Raw genomic sequence first — 19,074 nt, 5'->3', positions numbered from 1 at the left:
CTAAATCCACCCCATCCCATACCTTTCCTGGGTCCCTTGGCTGGCAGGGCTCTCCCGGTGGCTTACTGGGGCCAGAAGTAGCCAGACTGTGACTTTCTCTTAGAGCTGTGGGAGGGGACAGCCTCTCACTGCCTTTGCCGCTATGTCCAGCCCGGGGCCTCCATCACTCTGAGTGCGGCATAAACTCCCGCTCAGGTGGGTCCCGTCCCTGAAGCACTCTTCCCTCCAGGGAGGACATTGGATGCCAGGAGAACCTGGGTCAGGACCTCATGCTCAGTTCATGTTGTTCGGCGCTTGGCCTCCGGGAAGGCCTCCAGGGCAGGAGTGGCTGTGGAGAAATGTCTCAGGCTGGTGGAGACAGAAGGAGTTCCATCTTTCCAACCATCACGGGAGAGAAACCCTCATCAGATGTGCCCGTGCACTGACACTCCCCCGACACAGAGGGCCCTGAGCACCGCACACAATCAATTCTTTAACCAGCCATGGGTGGGTGGCTCACCAGGCTGAGTTTTAGTTTGCTTCAAACTAACAGCCTGCTGCCATTCCTGACGGCTTCATTCTAATTGGAAGCGTTGATAAGAAGCCCCATTTTGATCCCCTGGGTGTGGTTTTCTAAAAGCCGTGGGATGATGGTGAATCAGAAGCACTGCCATCACCTTCTAGGGCCTAAAGTCACCATCCGTACAGGAGCTTGTTAGTCTAAGACCAGCAGTGTTCTTGGACTTGAGCTGCATGGAGTGTCCTAGAAGGCTTAGTAAAGCCCAGAAGGCTGAGTCCTGCGCCAGAGTTTCTGAATCAGTAGGTCTGCAGGTCAGTGGGTGGGACCTGAGAATGTGCATTTCTTTCCTTTTTTTTTTTTTTTGGCCGCCCCAGGAGGCCTTTGGGATCCTAGTTCCATGACCAGGGCTCGAACCCACGCCCCCTGCAGTGGAAGCACGGTGTCCCAGCCACTGGGCTGCCAGGGAAGTCCCTGCATTTCTTTTTATAAACATTTTTATTTTTTAATGTTTTTATTGACGTATAGTTGATTTGAATGTTTTGGGTATACATTTTATATATATATATATTTTAAATATATATATAAAAAATATATGTTCTTTTTTGGATTCTTTTCCATTGTAGGTTATTACAAGATATTGAATATATTCCCTGTGCTATACGGTAGGACCTTGTTGTTTATTTTATATATAGTAGTGTGTATATGTTAATCCCAAATTCCTAATTTATCCCTTTCCCCCCGTTCCCCTTTGGTAACCATAAGTTTGTTTTCTAGGTCTGGGAGTCTGTTTCTGTTTTGTAAATAAGTTCATTTGTGTCATTTTTTAGATTCCACATATACGTGATATCATATGATATTTGTCTTTCTCTGCCTGACTTATTTTACTTAATATGATAATCTCTAGGTCCATCCATGTTGCTGCAAATAGCATTATTTCAGAGAATGTGCATTTCTAACAAGTCACCCCGTGACGCTGAGGCTGCTGGCATGGGGACCCACGTTGAGAGCCCCCACTACTAGCCAGCACCGTGAGCTGGAACTATGTTGAGCTTCCAAGAAGCAGAGCCTGAGGCAGGGATTAGGGGGCATGAGGGAGGGGGTGCTTTTCAGGACAGAACCATAAGAGAGAGTGAGGGAGTCCTGACGGGGAAGGTGCTGAGGAAGGACGGGTCTCAGGTGCAGTCTGGTTTACGCTCTGGAACAAACAAGAGAGTTACCCTGGCTTTTGTACCCCTCAGAGTCACCACTGGCTGTGGCCAAGGTGCAGAAAAGTATAGCCTTTGTCGAGGACGGTTCTCAGAGATGAGCAAAGCCGTGAGCCTCTGACTGCTACTCTCCCAGCAGCCGGGGGCAGCAAGGCAACGGGGCAGGGCAGGAATAGAGTCAGCTCAGTGTCCTAGATCCATAGCAGGGAAACTGGAGGCCCTGAAGTTACATAAACTACACAGAGGCACACAACTAGTATTTGGACATGGACTGCCCGACGCCTGTGACGAAGCCCTGTCTGTCCTACAGGTGCGCAGGGCCCACCCACCCTCTGCCAGTTTCCTTTTAACCGGAACCATTTCCCAATGCAGAGTGAAATTGACCTGCTGGCCCTGGGACAGGCACCTGCCCCTGAGAGCTCTGGGAAAGACCAGCTCGCACTGTGGAGAGAGGGAGCAGACTGACCTGGCCACCTCCTGCCCTCGCAGCAGGATCTCTTCCAGAAACCAAGGCCAGGTGCCATGTGTCCTGGCTTCTGCAAATTTCTGTACTGGGGACACCAATCCCAGGTGCTGGAAAATGCCCAAACTCCTGTCAGTCTTGTTCTCGGTAACCTGCCCCAAATGTCCACTGGCTTTGCCTTACTCAGAGATGCCAGGGTAGGGCCACCCAAGAGAGGGGCGCTCTATCAGTAGTGACAGTTATGTGGTCAGGTGGGAAGGGACGGGGAGGCGTTACCACGTGACAGGCACTCTGCTAAGTTCTTGATATTTGTCATCACATGATTCCTTGTAACCCCGCTAGGAGACAGGTCTTGTGTTTCCTCTGACACATGGGAGAATGAGACTCTGACAATTTAAGGAACTTGCCCCAAATGACTTAAACTGCCCAAATGGTTAGTGTCAGAGAAGGATTTGAATCAGGGTCTTTCTTTCCCCAAAGTCTGTACTTTTAACCATTCTGGTAGTCCCCCTCCTGAGGCCTTTGGGGTCATCATTAATTGATCAGGCGCCCCCATGCATGGCTGTAGTCACACCTCAGTTTTACTCAAAAACACGCTCATAACTCTAAGTTACAACTTTGCCATTTGTGTGAATTCCCACACACATTAAAAAAAATTTTGAATGTTGCAATCATGGGGTTCGTAAGCCTTTGACTCCTTTCTTTCAGTTAATGTTGCATTGTAAGTACTTTCCCATAGTGTCATCATTTTAAAGGCCCTGCGTTCCAACCAATACATCTACCTCAGGTTCCCCAACCAGGCTGTGATGGGCGTAATAATGGCCCCCCGAAATATGTCCACGTCCTCGTTCCCAGAACCTGTGAATATGTTACCTTGCATGGCAAAAGGGACTCTGCAGGTGGCATTAAGAACCTTGAGATGGGAAGATTATCCTGGATTATCTGGTTGGCCCAATCTAATCACAAGGGATGTGATGATGGAAACAAAGTTTGGAGTGATGAGGGGCCATGAGCCAAGGAACGTGGCAGCCTCTAGAAGGTGGGAAGGCAAGGAAGTAGGGTCTCCCCAGCCCCTCCCACAGGAGTGCAGCCCTGTCGACACCTTGATTTTAGCCCAGGGAGACCCATATTGGACTCTGACCTCCAGAACTGTAACATAATGTGTTTGTGTCGTTTAAGCCACTAAGTTTGTGGCCATTTGTTACAACAGCGATCAGACACTCATACACAGCCCCTGCTTGTCTGATGGTGGCAGTCTCCCTCCTCCCTGCTAGAGATGATGACACTTCCCCACAGCTAATGCTTGTTGCGTGTTGTTATAATCTGGGCATTGTGCTACGGGCTAGCGATTTAGGTCACTTTTCCTTTTTTAAGGAACTCTGTGAAGTAAACACCACGATCTCCATTTCATAGCAAGGAACCAGGGGATGCTGAGTCACTTGCCCAGAGTCTCACAGGTAGCTAGAGACGCTGGGACTTTGTGGCCTGCTTCCGGTGAGCACGGATGCCTTGGTCCTGCTCATTAACAGTCATAACCAGGGTCATTTATCGAGCATTAACCCCGCATCCCACCCCAGCCTGAGTACTTTACATACGTCACCCTTAGTGCACAGATGGCAAGGCTGGGCAGGAGGTGTTATTATCTGCACTTTATGGATAAAGAAACTCAGAGAGGGTGAGCAACTCCCCTCCTGCAGGTAAGCTGAGCTGGGATGCAGACCCAGGCCGGTCTGGCCCCAGGCCTGTGCTGACTGTGGAGCTCTTAAACGTGGTGCCACAGGACCAGAGCCAGGAGGTTTCCGTCTTCATCAGCTTTATCGTCAGCTCATCATGATGTATCGACTCTGCACAGAAATCCATGACATCTTTCAGGTCTTATATTTGCGCTTCACGGGAAGTAATCTGTGCACATCATCTTGGATGACTGTCTCTGTCACTCAATGACAGGGATAGATGGAGACAAGCCACAAGTCGAGGTCGAGCTGACGGGGGTTCTTTTGTCACCCAAGGACAAGACGAGACATAGGCTTCGGACGGGACCGTGGTAGCCCTTGAAATTGCCATGTCCTGACCCCTTTGCAAACTTGAAAATACTATAGCGTATCATTTTTCCCATAAAATGCTTTAAATTCTATCTGAATTCTTTAATAAACCCTTCTCATGAGTTGATAGACAATATGCTAATTTAGAGAGGGGCTTTCTTAAATCTCTTCTTTCTCATCACCAGCACCACCCGCTGGGAAAGCATTCTTTGTAGTCTTTTGGAGAATCACTTTCCCCGGAATATCTGCATTTGTGGAAGTGACATTGTGACCCTGGGCTGTGGGGATGGGGCCACACAGACTCTCATCATTACCCCACCGTCTTGTGTTTGACTCACATTCCTGCAACAGCAGCGAGACGCCCAGGCAGACGTCCTCATACCGCTGGTTTGCCTCACAGACTGCTTTGTTCCTCTACCCAGCTTTCCGCGAGGTGTGCGGGGCAGGCTGGCTGGATGAGGAAGTTCCGTAGAGTGATTCCGTAGACTCGTCCATTGTTTTCAAGCTGGTGGATGGTAGCCAGGACCAGAGCCCAGGTTCTACAGTTCTTGGCCCACTGCCTTGTGCTTTTGGATCTGATGATGTTCTCGGCTATCGCTGTGGCCGATATTTATGTGGAGGGTGGTCTACGGGGTCTCATTTATCCTCACGGATATCATCACAAAATCATCCTCAGATATTCCAAAGCAGTTTCAAAATCAGTGTCTGAGTCGCTCAAGACTCCTTCTAAAATGATTGTGTTAAGAGGTTGGATGAAAGTTGATCTTGCAAGTTCAGGCTTTCTTAACTCCAGCGCTGTTGAGAAATCCATAGAAGTGACCCTTCTGCTGGGTGTAAACTCAGGACATGGGCGAATGTGTGAGGGCTGAACTTGTTCAATTATTCCTGAGTCTGGGAACATAGACAATGGTATGGAAGAAGGAATCTTGCAGCCTGATAAACTAAGTAATAAGGAGCTCAGAGCCTCCATGGAGGGGTGGAGTGAATGAGGGAAACAGACAAGGTTTTATCAAGGGTCAGAGTACACTGGATTCACTACTGGTTCATATAATACTTGAGTAGATGACATTAAATTTTATAGTAAGGTTATATACTCCATTTTATCCTTTCGTATACTAAAAAATAGCAATATTATCTCCCTTTGCCTAGGATTACGGGACAACCAGTACAGTCCCCTCGATCACTTTGCCCTTAAAAATCTCCAGTCTGATGTTCCAGAGAAGAAATCTGACTTCACTGAGGTAACATATGTTTCTAACTTCTAGAGTAGTCAGCAAAATGCAGCTAATTGTAAAACATGGTCACCGGACTACTTGTGATATGTTTGCATTTTATTTTGTTTAGTCAAAAAGGGAATCAACGCAGCAGAAAATCTCACCATCAATGACTAAGACTTTACGTTAAAGTATGCAGTGTGTATTCAATCAGTCCTTTATAATCTTGACCTATAATTTGTAGATTTGCAGTATCAAAAGAGAGTATGGTGATTGAATCTCAATTTTAAACCAAAATTAATCTGCTGGCGAGAGAGGATGACGCCATTTGGCATTGTGAAGGTGGAGAAGAGGTAATTTGAAATCTAAGTTACCACAGGCCGTTATAACTGCAAAAAGTGTCAGTAGTCTCATTGGGGGAAGAAAATTAGAGGTCATATTTACAAAATGAAATGTTTCTGATTCTAGACAATAAAAAACTCTGTACACAGTGGTAGTATTGACAATGTATCACATGCCAGGCTCTGTCTAACTGACTCATTTCATCCTTCCCATGATCCTGGGAGGGAGGTACCGTGGGCCCTCCATATCCACAGGTTCTTCATCTGCGGGTTCACTCAACTGCCGATTGAAATTATTTGGAAAAAAACTTCCAGAAAGTTCCGAAGAGCAAAACTTGAATTTGCCACACGCCAGCAACTATTTGCATAATATTTATATTGTATTTGGTGTTATGAGTAATTTAGAGATGATTTAAAGTATGCAAGAGGATGTGCATAAGTTATATGCAAACACTCTGCCATTTTGTATAAAGGAATTGAGCATCCCTGGATCTTGGTATCTGAGGGGGTTCCTGGAACAAATCCCCCTTGGATACCGAGGGACAACTGGACTGTTATTATACCTATTTTGCAGATGAGAAAATTAAAGCTTCAATAGCTCCAGTAGTTGACTTGACCCAAATCTCGCAGCTCACAAGCTGTCTGGCTCCAGAGCTTCTGTTCTGATCTTGCCCTAAAGGGCTGGCATAGACAAAGGCTCATTCCAGTGAACAGAACTGAAAATGTGGACTTTCCTGCCTGAAAGAATTGTCTGAAGTGTTACCGTTTACAAGGCATCTCTTGTCTTTCACAAATGAAATTCTGCCTCCAACTTTTGTAATTATAAGAGAGGGTGGAATTGTAAGAATTGATCCTTCCTAACATTAAAGTAGCGAGGGTATCTGTAAAAACTAATTTGCCCCCTAAATGCTTATCTTAGGTATTATCCTTTGATTTAGCTTTGCGTTTAAGAAAGTTCAACATTTCCTCAGAGACCACAGGCCTGAAATCTCACATGATGGAGAAAAGACACTATTCTGGGACCTGAGACTTAGTCATCAATATTTAAAGCCATTTCTATGTGGAACACGGAGCTCCCTGTCTGAAGATGCAGAGATGGGTAGCACTAATTAATGTGTTCCCTGAGAACAGGAGCAGAAAGCCCAGGTTGCAGGGAGGGAATGAGTTGCAGGAGCCGTGGACCATCGAGAGCCACCCCTGGCAGGAGATGCCCCGTTAAGAAGGGGAGGATAATGTGACGGTCAACTGCTCCTTTATTTTTTTAAAGAAAGATACCATCTGAAGGTCTTTCCCGTCTGTTTTTCACATTGAGCTGGTAAAGCTCAGCATTGTCCTGTTGATGTTAAAATTAATCAGTTTGGTCATTAATGATATAGATCTCTGGGGCCATGTGGCTGGGTCTCTGTAACGTGCCCACGCACACATTCACATATTCACACTTGGTTATTATCTATGACTGAGTTAACGCCCAGAAACCATACCTTCTAAGCATCTGCTCTGTAGTGATCTGGATCGTCTACTCTGATCAAAGCAGCAGTGTGACTTTCACATTTCCCTCCTAACTTTGAGCTTCTAAAGCTTGTCCCTGTGTGTTTCTTATAAGGATGCTGTAAGATGATGAAACACTCCAGCCGGATGCCCTTCCTTTGTAACCGCCATGAGTCTCTGCCTCTCCTCCAGAGCCTGCACAAGACCGATCGCTTTTCCTTTCAAATTCATCGAAGCCATAGAAGTGGTATTCAGCCACTTCTCCAGCCAAGTGATTACTTAAAAGGAATGAAATATGGAACAGAATTTTCTTTCTTAAAAAACAATGTTTAAATTTTCCCTATAACAAAAATAATGGCAACTTCATACAGACACTTAGGAAAATACAGGAATATAGAAATAAGAAAATATTTATATATTTCTTTCCCTTATTTTTCCCATGCATTTTTAGACAGAAGACTGTAATGTATATCAACATTTATAGCTTTCTTTTATTACATAACATCACTGGTAACTTCCCGTATCATTTAAATTCTTTGTAATCTTTGTTTCTTTTTCTTTTTCTTTTTTTTTTTCTTTTTTTTGCGGTACGTGGGCCTCTCACTGCTGTGGCCTCTCCCGTTGCGGAGCACAGGCTCCGGACGCGCAGGCTCAGCGGCCATGGCTCACGGGCCCAGCCGCTCCGCGGCACGTGGGATCTTCCCGGACCGGGGCACGAACCCGCGTCCCCTGCATCGGCAGGCGGACTCTCAACCACTGCGCCACAAGGGAAGCCCTGTAATCTTTATTTTTAATTTCAACAGAATATGATGCAGTCATACATGCCATGATTTACTTGCCCAGTCCCCTTTTAAAGTTCATTTAGATTCTTGCCAGGTTTTCACTGTAATACACTGCATTGAATCCTTTGGATTCTAGTAAATGTGTGGAAAGATAAAAGTTGCAGGATGGAGAGGGGGAAAATCTCCAATTTTTCTCTTTTTAAAAATTTTAATTTATTTATAAATTTTTATTGGGATATAGTTGATTTACAATGTTGTATTAGTTTCAGGTGCACAGCAAAGTGAATCTGTTATACATATACATATATCCACTCTTTTAGATTCTATTCCTATATAGGTCATTACAGAGTATTGAGTAAACTTCCCCGTACGATACAGTAGGTCCTTATTAGTTATCTATTTTATATGTAGCAGTGTGTATGTGTCAATCCCCGTCTTCCAATTTCCAATTTTTCCATTTTGTCTTAAAACCATCTTTCCCTATTGTTACATACCAGAGTGAACCCATACATTTGAAAACACTCTAACATTCAGGATGAAATACCACTGTGTTGGCAGATTACCTAGTGATGATGATACTAGATCAACCAAGTGGGAGTAAGCATGCTTGCAGCTAATGCAAAGGTAACTTCAGTTTGTATCTGTGGAGAGACAGGACCAAAGGCTCCACTGGCAAATACGGTTGTACGCTGCAGAACAGCTATGGAAAAGGAAAGCACTGTCTCATGGAGAAAAATACAGGTTTCAAAGCTATAGATTGGATTCGGTGCTTATCCTTTAGAGAAATAAATTGCTACAGGAATGGAAGCATCCTAACTCCCGTGGTTCAGGATATGATTTCCCTGATCATCTGCTGTTTATCTCTCTCTTACTTCAATTTATGAAAGGCAGTCCTTCTTAGTAATATGCCTTAAAGCATAAATATAAAGTTAAAAACAGTCAATAAAATGAATAGAGCTATGAAAGCAGTTACCAGCACTACAAAATCATGCTTGAAACATTTAAAAGAAATCAATATCTTAAAGCAACATTTATGAAAGAGAGAGTGTACAAAGGTAGTGTTGTGTGGTGTTGGTCAGGACATGGATGATTGACTACAAAAGCCAGACACAAACCCCAACTCTTTTCATCTGACCTCTCTCTGACCTTGAATGTTCTAAATACAAGATTATTTATCTAATCTTAAATACAAGAGTATTTTCTTCCTTTCAAATCAAATCAGTTAATTTTATTTTAGATAAAAGACATCTTTTTTTCAAAGCCATGTTCAGTTATCAAAGGACAGATGGAGTGACACCTTGAAATAGCTTAATTGGGGAAGGTATTTGATATAAAAGATGTGCTTACTTTTTAAGAAAATTTGTCCTGTTTTAAAAGTAGTTGGTGGATAGGAATATCAAGTAGCCCCTCTGCCCCATCTCTTTCTTGGCTTCCCAGCTCCAGAAGAAGTGCAGGACCCAAAGTGATGTCGTGTAGTCTGTTACGGACAGAATCGTGGCCCCTCAAATTTATATGTTGGAGTCCTGACTCCAGAACTTCAGAATGCATATTTGGAGGCAGGGTCTTTAAAGAGGTGATTAAGGTTAAGTGAGGTAGTTAGGTAGGATGGGCCATAATCCAATACAACTGGCGTCCTTATAGGAAGAGATTAGGACGTAGACACACGCAGAAGGAAGAAGATGTGAAGACACAGGGAGAAGGCTCGGAGGGAACCAACCCTGCTGACACCTTGATCTTGGACTTCTATCCTCCAGAACTGTGGGAAAATAAAATTTCTGTTGTGTAAGCCACCCAGACCGTGGTACTCTGTTATAGCAGCCCTGGCAAACTGATACTGATTTTTAAGAGGGTAGACCTTATCTTTAGTTATTTAATAGATCTCAATGAGAAAATAAAACTTCATAAATAGAACTTCCCATACAAGTGTATGATATAGATTGAAGGGCAAAGAGTGCAGTGTTTCCTTTTTAATTTCTCTCAGTTTATTGGTGGGGGCTTTTGTCAAAGCTGAGTCTGAACACCTGAAAAAACTCAGTAGAATTTAACCTAATAATCCCTGGCCTGGCAATCTGATGACCTGCTTGATGTTATGTCCGGTCTGTTAATTCCACGAGTCCAGGAAGTTCCCTCAGCACCCAGCACAGAGCCTGGCACATAGTAGGTGCTCAATAAATATTTGTCTGATGAGTGAATAAATAAATGGTTTGACCATGACTCTATGTTATGAGTAACAGAATTTGCATCTAAAATACTTTCATTCTACATTCACATTCACAAAATTTCACTGTATTGGGTATGTAGTGGGTTATGCAACTCAAATAAACTCAAATGCATTCATTATAAACTCCTGTGAAATATGTATAATTTTGATATAAATACCCCCTCATTCTTCCATAGGTTTGATTATATCAGATATCCACTGATTTCTGCTAACTCACAGGACAAGTCATACCCTGGAGTTACATAACATGTTCATATCCTGAGAGGTACTTTCACACCCATCATTGGTTTTGATTTCCACAACTTCCGTATGAGGTAGAGAAGGTAAACAGATATTTCTTTGGAACTGGGCTTCCTTCAGCATTGATCCCCCAGGAACGGTGTCACCCTGACATCCTGAGCAATGACGGAGCTTCAGCAATAAGTTCAGATTCACATCATTCATTATGTCTCTTCCCTTATCTGTTTGCGTTGGATGGGATCAAAGTCACACTAGCACTTGCCAGCCCCGAGGTAATGAAATGGTGGTTGATTCTCTGCCCGTCCTTCTGGGCCTCTAGGACCTCCTGCTGTAACGCCCACAGCCCCAGCACAGCCCCGAGGGCGTCTGTCCAGTGTGGGTGGCCCCAGGCTCCGGGTCGTGGCTCCCCGACTCAGCTCAGGTGTGCAGTAAGGTTGATGTAGCCAGAGTCAGCGCCCTGTCTGCCCTTGTTCCAGGCTGAGATGGCCTTAACTCGTTCCCAGACACACACCCCTTGTTTCTGACACTCATTGTTTATATCAAGGCCAAGGCTCTCATGGGATCTTGAGCCTAAAGGGTGGGGTACCCTCTTAATGTTGGAGACCAGAGTACGAGGAAGCCTGGCGTCCCCAAAAGAATTACTGTTTGCTCCTTGCGGTATAGCTGTGGAATCCAAAGCCGCCTCCAAGGTCCTGTGGCCAGTCTGGGAGCCCCAGGCTCAGGAGGGACTTCAGGAGGTCCAGGTTCTGGCCCAGCATCCTTTCTGCCTTATCTGTGCAGAAGAATCACCTGGCAGACCCTTAAAAATACGACTTCTGGGCCTTATGCCCCGAGATCCTGATTCACCTTAGGGCTTCAGAGGGGAGGGTTTAGAAATCTGCATAAAATGCTGATTTAAATCCTAGGTGTTTTCTGTGCAGGTGATCACTGGCCCAAACTTCGGGAAACAATGCTCTCTAAGACCAATGCTGCCCAGTTTCCAAGATGGGTATTTGTTTTCCAAGACCAGTGTCAAAGGAGTTCCTTCTGGGTGTGACTATGCACTTTGCAGATTGCGCGGGAACAACTATTATCAGAACGGAATTTAACTAAAACGGGAGCGATAGTGTTCAAGTCAAACAGCCTGGGGTTGGTACCAGGTGAACTTCAGTTTTCTTGTGGGTAAACAACAGCCATGGAACGTGCTAGGTGGAGGGTGGGGAGAGAGACAGAGGGGGAGGGGAGAGGGCGGTGCCTCAGGCATCCAGGTGGCTCTCAGCATTGCTGGCCTATGCAATCAACTGGGAGCTTTTAAAAGCCCCGAGGCCTGGGGCCCCACCCCCAAGGATTCTAGTGTAATTGTTGGAGATGAGGCCTGCGCGTTGGGGTTTTTACAAGCTCGCGGGTGGCTCACGTGTGTAACCTGGGCTGAGAACCGCTGAAGAGGAGGCCCTATCTTGAAAGAGGAGGTTTCAAGCAGAGCCCGGCTTACATTGGTCATCTGGAAAAAGGTAGCCATGGTGGGTTTTTTTGTTTTGTTTTCTTTTTTTTTTTTTTTTTTTGCGGTACGCTGGCCACTCACCGCTGCGGCCCCTCCCGCTGCGGAGCACAGGCTCCGGACGCGCAGGCCCAGCGGCCATGGCTCACGGGTCCAGCCGCTCCGGGCACGCGGTATCCTCCCGTACCGGGGCTCGAACCCGCGTCCCCTGCATCGGCAGGCGCACTCCCAACCACTGCGCCACCAGGGAAGCCCCAGCCATGGTGTTTTGACTTTTTAAAAAATGATTTTCAAAATGATGCTCCTATCCATTTCTTCTTCTTCTTCACCTATCTCTCGTCATCTTTTGAATTTGCAACTTACCACGTATCTTTATTATTTATTTTTAATTTTTATTTTATATTGGAGTATAGTTGATGTACAATGTTACCATGTATCTTTCAACTATAACAACGTGTCAGGTGATGAAGAATGCCAGGAAAGCAAGAAAGCAAAGGACAAAACAGGAAGGACCAGCTGCCCCTCTTCCCGTGTCTAATAGTAAGGCCCACTGAGTACTAGTGAGGACGCAGTGAGTAAGGACTGGTGGGCTAACATCACATGAGTGAGGGTCTTCCCATCAGAAGCCCAGCTGGAGGAGAGCATTCCCCTAGTTGAGTAAATGAATATTCATCCTGCTCTAAAGACAAGGCCACCGTGCTTTCTTATCCCATCTTAGGAAACGATAATAATCTGCTCTCATGAAACGCAGGCCCTCCCCCTTTTTGAAAAGACCGGCAGTCCCATGACTCTGTCAGCATTTCTCAAAGTGTGTTCCCTGGATCCCCTATAGCAGGGTCCCAGGGATGTTGGTTAAAATGCAGATGCCTGGACCCTACCCACAGACCTACAGAATCAAAGTCTCTGCAGCCTGAGGCACCTGCAAGAGTAACATCTCAGGTGCTTCTCAGGTACCTTTGAGAACTGCTGCTTCAGTGCTAAGCAGTTACGCCTTCGGGCTCCTGAGGTGAAGACTCTGCAGGCAGCGTGCGGTGAGCAGTTCCCAGGGTTCTTTTGGGTGCTGCGCGGTTCACGCAAGCATTCATTTTAAGCACGTAGGTTAATGAATGTCAACGTAGAGGCTCAGGACCCTGCATTCGCTAGTGCTGGAGGCGCTCAGGCTCCCGGGTCGCTTTCTGCGCTGCTTCGTGCACCCACGTAATGAAAACAGAATGAGGGCAGCCTTCCTCCTGGTCTCAGCCTGGTTAGATGCCTTATTAAAAATCACAGCACATTGTTTTGGACACACTAGTGATTTACTGTCAGGGCCATAGGAGCTGCTGATTAGGAAGCAGGGTCTGTTGATTAGGAGGCATGCGACACCTTGATCATTATACTGGACAAAAACTCCTGCTTATGCAACTGAGCATTGAAATGCAGGAACATCGCATCTGTCTTGTTCCAAATCCCCACCCCCATCCCATTCTGTTATGAGATGGTCATCAGTGTGTTAGTCTGGGCAGTTGTCAAGCTTGGGCATTTGATTTCCATTGTTTTGAGTTCTGGACTTTGACCCCTGTGATGCCAAGCCTGAGTGAGTGACTGAATTCCAGTCTAGACCAGCAAAGGTGGAAGGTTGTGCTGGGGAGTTGGGGACTGAGGGTCGGGCGGGGCTCCTTGGAATCACAGTTACTGTTTGCATGGAGGAGCATGGGCTCATCTCCCATGTACCTGTGCCCCCAAATCCCAGCCCTCCTCCAGAATCCTGTCTTCCCGCCTCTGTGAGGCTGTGAACCTGTATTCAGGTGCTCCTGGGCCTGGTGAAGGTGATTATCGAAATTTGGCGATCCCCATGGACACAAACACCGTTAAGTAAACTAAGAACAGACGCCCAGCAGAGAAAAACTAATTCCCCAGTCAGAGGAATTTTCCCAGAATGTTTAATCATTTCACAAACAGCTCTGGGTTTCCTGCCCTTCAGATGCTCAGAGGTGTTGGGTGTCAGGTGCATGTTGAAAGGCCTGAGATGAGAAACACTTGAGTGTTAGGAACAAAGATCTCCAGCATCTTCCTGGCCCTTGAACGAGTTCCCTGCCTGCATTACAATGAACTGCTTGAATAATTGCCGTCTTTTTCCATTTGCAGGGGACTCTGGCATCTCAGAACACAAAAATGATTTCATCCATAGTCATTTCACAGCTGATTGATGAGAATAAATCAAAAGAAAATGGGGCCGAGTTGCCTGTGCCGTGTGCGTATCCCATGAAGCTATCGCTGGCTAATCGCAGCGGAGTCACTATTAACAGGGCCTTCGAGTTCCTTCCCGGTAGACTAGGAATTCAGACGCCGGCGGGGGAGCGAGGACCTGCGACAGAGCCGCCGCGCAAGGAGGAGAAGCCGTGCGGTGGCTCCCAGAAGGGATTTGCTTCCATCACCATCACGGCCAGGCGCGTGGGGCCCCCTGCCAGCACCCTGGTGTGGGAGGCTGTCGGGGACCCGCTCTGCATCAAGTGCAGGGCCCAGGATGCTCTGCTTGGGGACCCCTCTGCTCTGGCTGGTGGTGCCGATCCAAGTCGGCACCATGGACCTTTCACCTGTACAGAATTCTCCAGAAACAGCTCTGTGATGGGGCTGAAGGTCCCTGAAGCCCACGCACGGCTGTGTGAGGGACACGAGTACTGGATCACCAATGTGGACAGCAGGGAGGACCATTTTTCTCCAAGCACCCCACGGTCACAGGAGGGAAAGAGCCCGCTGGTGTTCAGCTCCTGTGTCCATCTCAGAGTGTCTCAGCCGTGTCCAAATTCCGTCTACTATCTGGACAGGTCCCTGTCTGTCCCCATTGAGCCACCTCGACTCGCTGGCCCTAAGATGCACAGATCCGTTCTGTCCCTCAACCTAAATTGCAGTTCACACAGACTGACACCAGATGGCGTACATGGCACAGCTAACGGAGAGCCAATAAGCAGCGCCTTGAAGCTGGAGCTCACGGAGGGAAACCAAAACCTCCTAGGCCCTCGCTGGAACCTAGGTTTGCAAGAAAGTTTCTTGAAGGAAAACCCATCGTTGGGGCGGGTACATTTGGGGACCGCGGGAACCGGCATGTGTCCTTGGAGAGGCTCTCCTTCACTGGAAAATACAGCTGCGGGAGGTAACCAGGTCACTGTGAGAAAAGGGAAGGAGGACCACGCAGCTCGTTGTCACACCGGTGGTCATGGTCATGCCAAGCAACTGTCCATTCACATCCCGGGCTGGAGCTACACGGCAGGTGAGTGACACTCCCATCCTCCCCGCTGCCGAGTGCAGACCCCTCCCCACTTCAGGTAATTGGTAGTGGGTGAGTTTCTTCTACGTAACTTATTCCGAGAAGCAGTTCTCAGTAATTGCTTCATCTACTCCACTCAGAGTTGACCGCTGATAGCTCCGTGTTGATGTCTGGTTTGGATAGATTTTCTTAGATGATGCTTTTGTAGATCATGAAAGGCCTTCCCTCAAACTTTTGTTTCCATCAGTAGCTCCAGACCATATATAATGAGTAGGGGACTCTACCCCAAGTGAAGTTCATTTAGGCCCTTGTCATTCCAAAACAGGATGAGAAGAGCCAGGGGCCGTCCACTCCCAGATGTTTTGTCCCTCTGGTATGAAGATCTGCACATCTGGAAGTCTCCAGAGTTCTGCACTTTTAACTTTCCAATCGGGTAGTTGATGCTGATGGGTTGGCCTTAGAAACCTAGACCACAAAGCTCAATGATGGAGTGTTTGTGTGTGAGAGTGTGTATAGTAATTATGGGACATTTTCAAAAAGAGGCAAACCTGGGACTCTCCACACCAAACAGCAGAAGCGGTAGTTTTCTGATTCTTGAGTTGTGTTTTCTGGGGCAAGTCGGCTGGGATTTGATACCTTTCCGCCACGGCCAGGGCCAGGCAGAATTCCCAAGGTCAGCTGTCCTGGGCACCCTTTACCTTTCTTGGGAGATTGGGGGTAGAGGGGGGAACAGGCCTTAGCCAGAGGCCAGACTTCTCTCCTTCCCCGTGTACACTTCTGCAAGAGATTCTGGTTTACGAATTAGTGACTTTCCACTTGGGGGAAATATTCAAATATAATAGTGGTAAAATTGAAAATGTGGCATATGCATAATAATTTTACAGTGCAATTTTTGTCCATTAAAAGCTTTATTAATTAATAAAAATGACTGTAAAACATTTTAAAGCTGTCATGTGCGTAGAAATGTTAAATGATGCAATTAATTTTAACAAGTGTATATATATTGAATGCTCAGAGATTTTTAAGGCAATTTGACATGGCTTTCAGACTGATTAGGCTGTTGAATGCGTCTGAGTCTGGCAGACTTATTGCAAGAGGGGAAACATAAGCAGCCGTCAGTGTTGCAAAGCTGGGCTTCCCTCTGGGTTTTAAAGACATTTCTCAAGCCAGCCATTTCTTCTTCCTCGTTGATGAAGAGTCTGGAAATATACGACCTACGTTGTTGTATGCTCCCCCATTGAAGCATACCCTAGCCTTTGTGCTATGAAATGGTAACTTGGATTATAGCACTTTCACCAAAGGAGCCTTAAAAGTCACCAGCGCCAGATCTCAAACATTCATCTCAGAGGAGGGGAGCGTACGAGCAGAGAAAATCCCTGCGTCTTCTTTTTGGCTTTGGCGCAGACAAGATTTTTGATTGTGACTTTGTGAGATGACTACTCCTATAATTGATTTCTTAGGCAAAGAGTGCAAGTTAATTTTTACTTCCCATGGGCCGACTTCCCCCAGAATAGGTCTGATCCCAAAGATTCACCTGTGGAGCATCTGAGTGGCCCTAAAGCACATGACCTCATTCTACCATCTGAGGAAGGAGATATGTATGGCGGCCAGGTCACCTTTCTTAGAGTTGCTGATCTATTATTTTCCAGCACGTGGAACGTGGACATGCCACACTAACTCTGATTCTGTTTCCTCATCTGGGTAACTAGAGAAGGGGTTGGATTTGGTGTTCAATTTTTCAAGCTTAAGTTCCCCTTAAGCTTGAAAAAATTTCCGCTCTATTTTTCTGAGATGAAGTCTATAAGGAAAAGAGGTTCCAGGTGACTCTGGGTCCCTCAGTCATGAAGTTCAAAGCTATACAACCTTGGGCTCACTGTTTAGGACACACGTGTCCATGTGTACAAATGCACACTCACACACACACACACGCACGCACGCATGCACACACACATCCCTGTACGGTTGTGCTCTCTCATTTAGAAACTAATTTGCGATGGAATGCATTTCTTCCCGGGTGATAAGAAAGCACTTCTTGTCCATGCTGTAGAATTCTTGCCTGAACTTTATAAGCACAACTCACAGATTCTAACTACCACAGTCTGTCCTAGTATAATCTACACAAAGCTTCAAGGGTGAGCTCTCTGACCTTCAGTCTTGACAAAGCTTTTAAACCTTAATGCGAGTGCTTTCCGACAGTGGCGATGCTCATTAAAACTCCAATGAACTGTTTGTATTTTCTCATCTGAAACTGGAATCTTGTCTGAGACATTCTTGACAGCCTCCTGTGGCTACATGTGCTGTTAGTGGTCATCACACTTTATAGTTCCTGAATCTGATTCTTTGTATCTGAAAGATTCCAAAATGCAGAATGAGCGGTATCCTTGCTAGCCAACTTACATTCAGCTGCAAGGTAGGTGCAGCCTGGGAGATTCTACAAATGGAGGCAAAGCAATTTTAGTTCTAGTCATTGGGTCCTCAGACAGACAGTCCTATAAATTGTATTGTTGAATGAGCCTCCAGGACACGCACCCAGAAAGATTGCTAAGATTAGGGAAAACGGGATGCCATCGAATGCTTTGTGCAGGGCAGACTGGGAAGTAACATTTTTAACAGACCCAGGGGTACCTGTTCTCTTTTCAGAGGCTGAGGGCTTGTGAATTGGTTCCCTCTTTGTTCCTTTCCTTGGTCCTTGTAAGTTTGTTACTTACATCTCCACTGTTAGAAGCATCCTGCTAGCACCTGCTAGATGGACATTGTACAGATCCCTGCATCTGTTGTAAGGAAGAATGTCACCATCACCACCGTCACCACCACAACCATCATCATCATCATCATCATCATCCTATCAATACCCACAACATTTACTGTGGAAATCCTAGATGCCAAGCCCTGGGCTGCTTCCACTGTATTTATTACTTTGAAGCATTCAAATCATTCTGTAAAGAGAACGCCATTATTCCTATTTTGCAGACAAGACAAACGGGGCTTGAAGATTAAATAACTTGCCAAGGCCACCTGGCCATGGAGTGCGAGAGCTGAGAACAGTCGTGTGTGTTTGGCTCGCACTGTGCCACCCTCAGTGGCAGCCCAAAGTAGAGCAGGTAGGACGGTGGGGACTCTCTCAGCGGTGGGCCCCATCTCCACTATCACCGTCAAAGGTGATGTTCAGAGACTGCTCACGGGCATATAAATAATACCAGCATTTGGTGCCCAGGTACCGTGGGTAAAATCTATTCGGAGAGTAAGCTACACAGTTAATTTCTAACTAAATGTAACAAGCCATGCCATTTGAGAGTTAAAACGTATTGGCTCAGAAATCCCTCCCAGCCTGAAATCTGTTCTCCTGGTGTTCTATGGGATGTACAGTGTTGATCTGAACGTTTCTCTCCTCACTGGGTGTTCCATGCCTAAACCAGTATTTTTTTTTAAATAAATTTATTTATTTATTTTTGGCTGCGTTGGGTCTTCGTTGCTGCACAGGCCTTCTCTAGTTGCGGTGAGCGGTGGCTTCTCTTTGTTGCGGAGCACGGGCTCTGGGCATGCAGGCTTCAATAGTTGAGGCACACAGCCTCAGTAGTTGTGGATTGTGGACTCTAGAGTGCAGGCTCAGTAGTTGTGGCGCATGGCCTTAGTTGCTCCGTGGCATGTGGGATCTTCCCGGACCAGGGCTCGAATCAGTGTCCCCTGCATTGGCAGGCAGATTCTTAACCACTGCATCACCAGGGAAGTCCTGCTAAACCAGTATTGACTTCGATACGTTACTTACTGCCAGTTTCATTTCCTATTTGTGGCCAAGATCTGAAGCTTTCCCCTGTTCCTAAGACAACCAAGTAGATAGAGCAAAACCACCTGATTTTG

General features: G+C 46.2%; 1 protein-coding gene across 3 annotated transcripts in view; it reads left to right on the top strand.

Annotated features, from left to right (window-relative positions):
• The window catches only part of C16H10orf90 (chromosome 16 C10orf90 homolog), a 232,496-nt gene that overhangs the window by 144,532 nt on the left and 68,890 nt on the right, over positions 1 to 19,074 (top strand). For all 3 annotated transcript variants that reach the window (XM_060126531.1, XM_060126529.1, XM_060126530.1), the window contains 2 exons: positions 5,359 to 5,450; positions 14,097 to 15,219. In XM_060126531.1, the coding sequence (XP_059982514.1) occupies positions 5,359 to 5,450; positions 14,097 to 15,219 (1,215 nt within the window). The remainder of the gene's footprint in view (positions 1 to 5,358; positions 5,451 to 14,096; positions 15,220 to 19,074) is intronic.

This window comes from Lagenorhynchus albirostris, chromosome 16, assembly GCF_949774975.1.
Source record: "Lagenorhynchus albirostris chromosome 16, mLagAlb1.1, whole genome shotgun sequence".
NCBI lineage: Eukaryota > Metazoa > Chordata > Mammalia > Artiodactyla > Delphinidae > Lagenorhynchus > Lagenorhynchus albirostris.
This window is presented reverse-complemented; position numbering and strand designations above follow the sequence as displayed.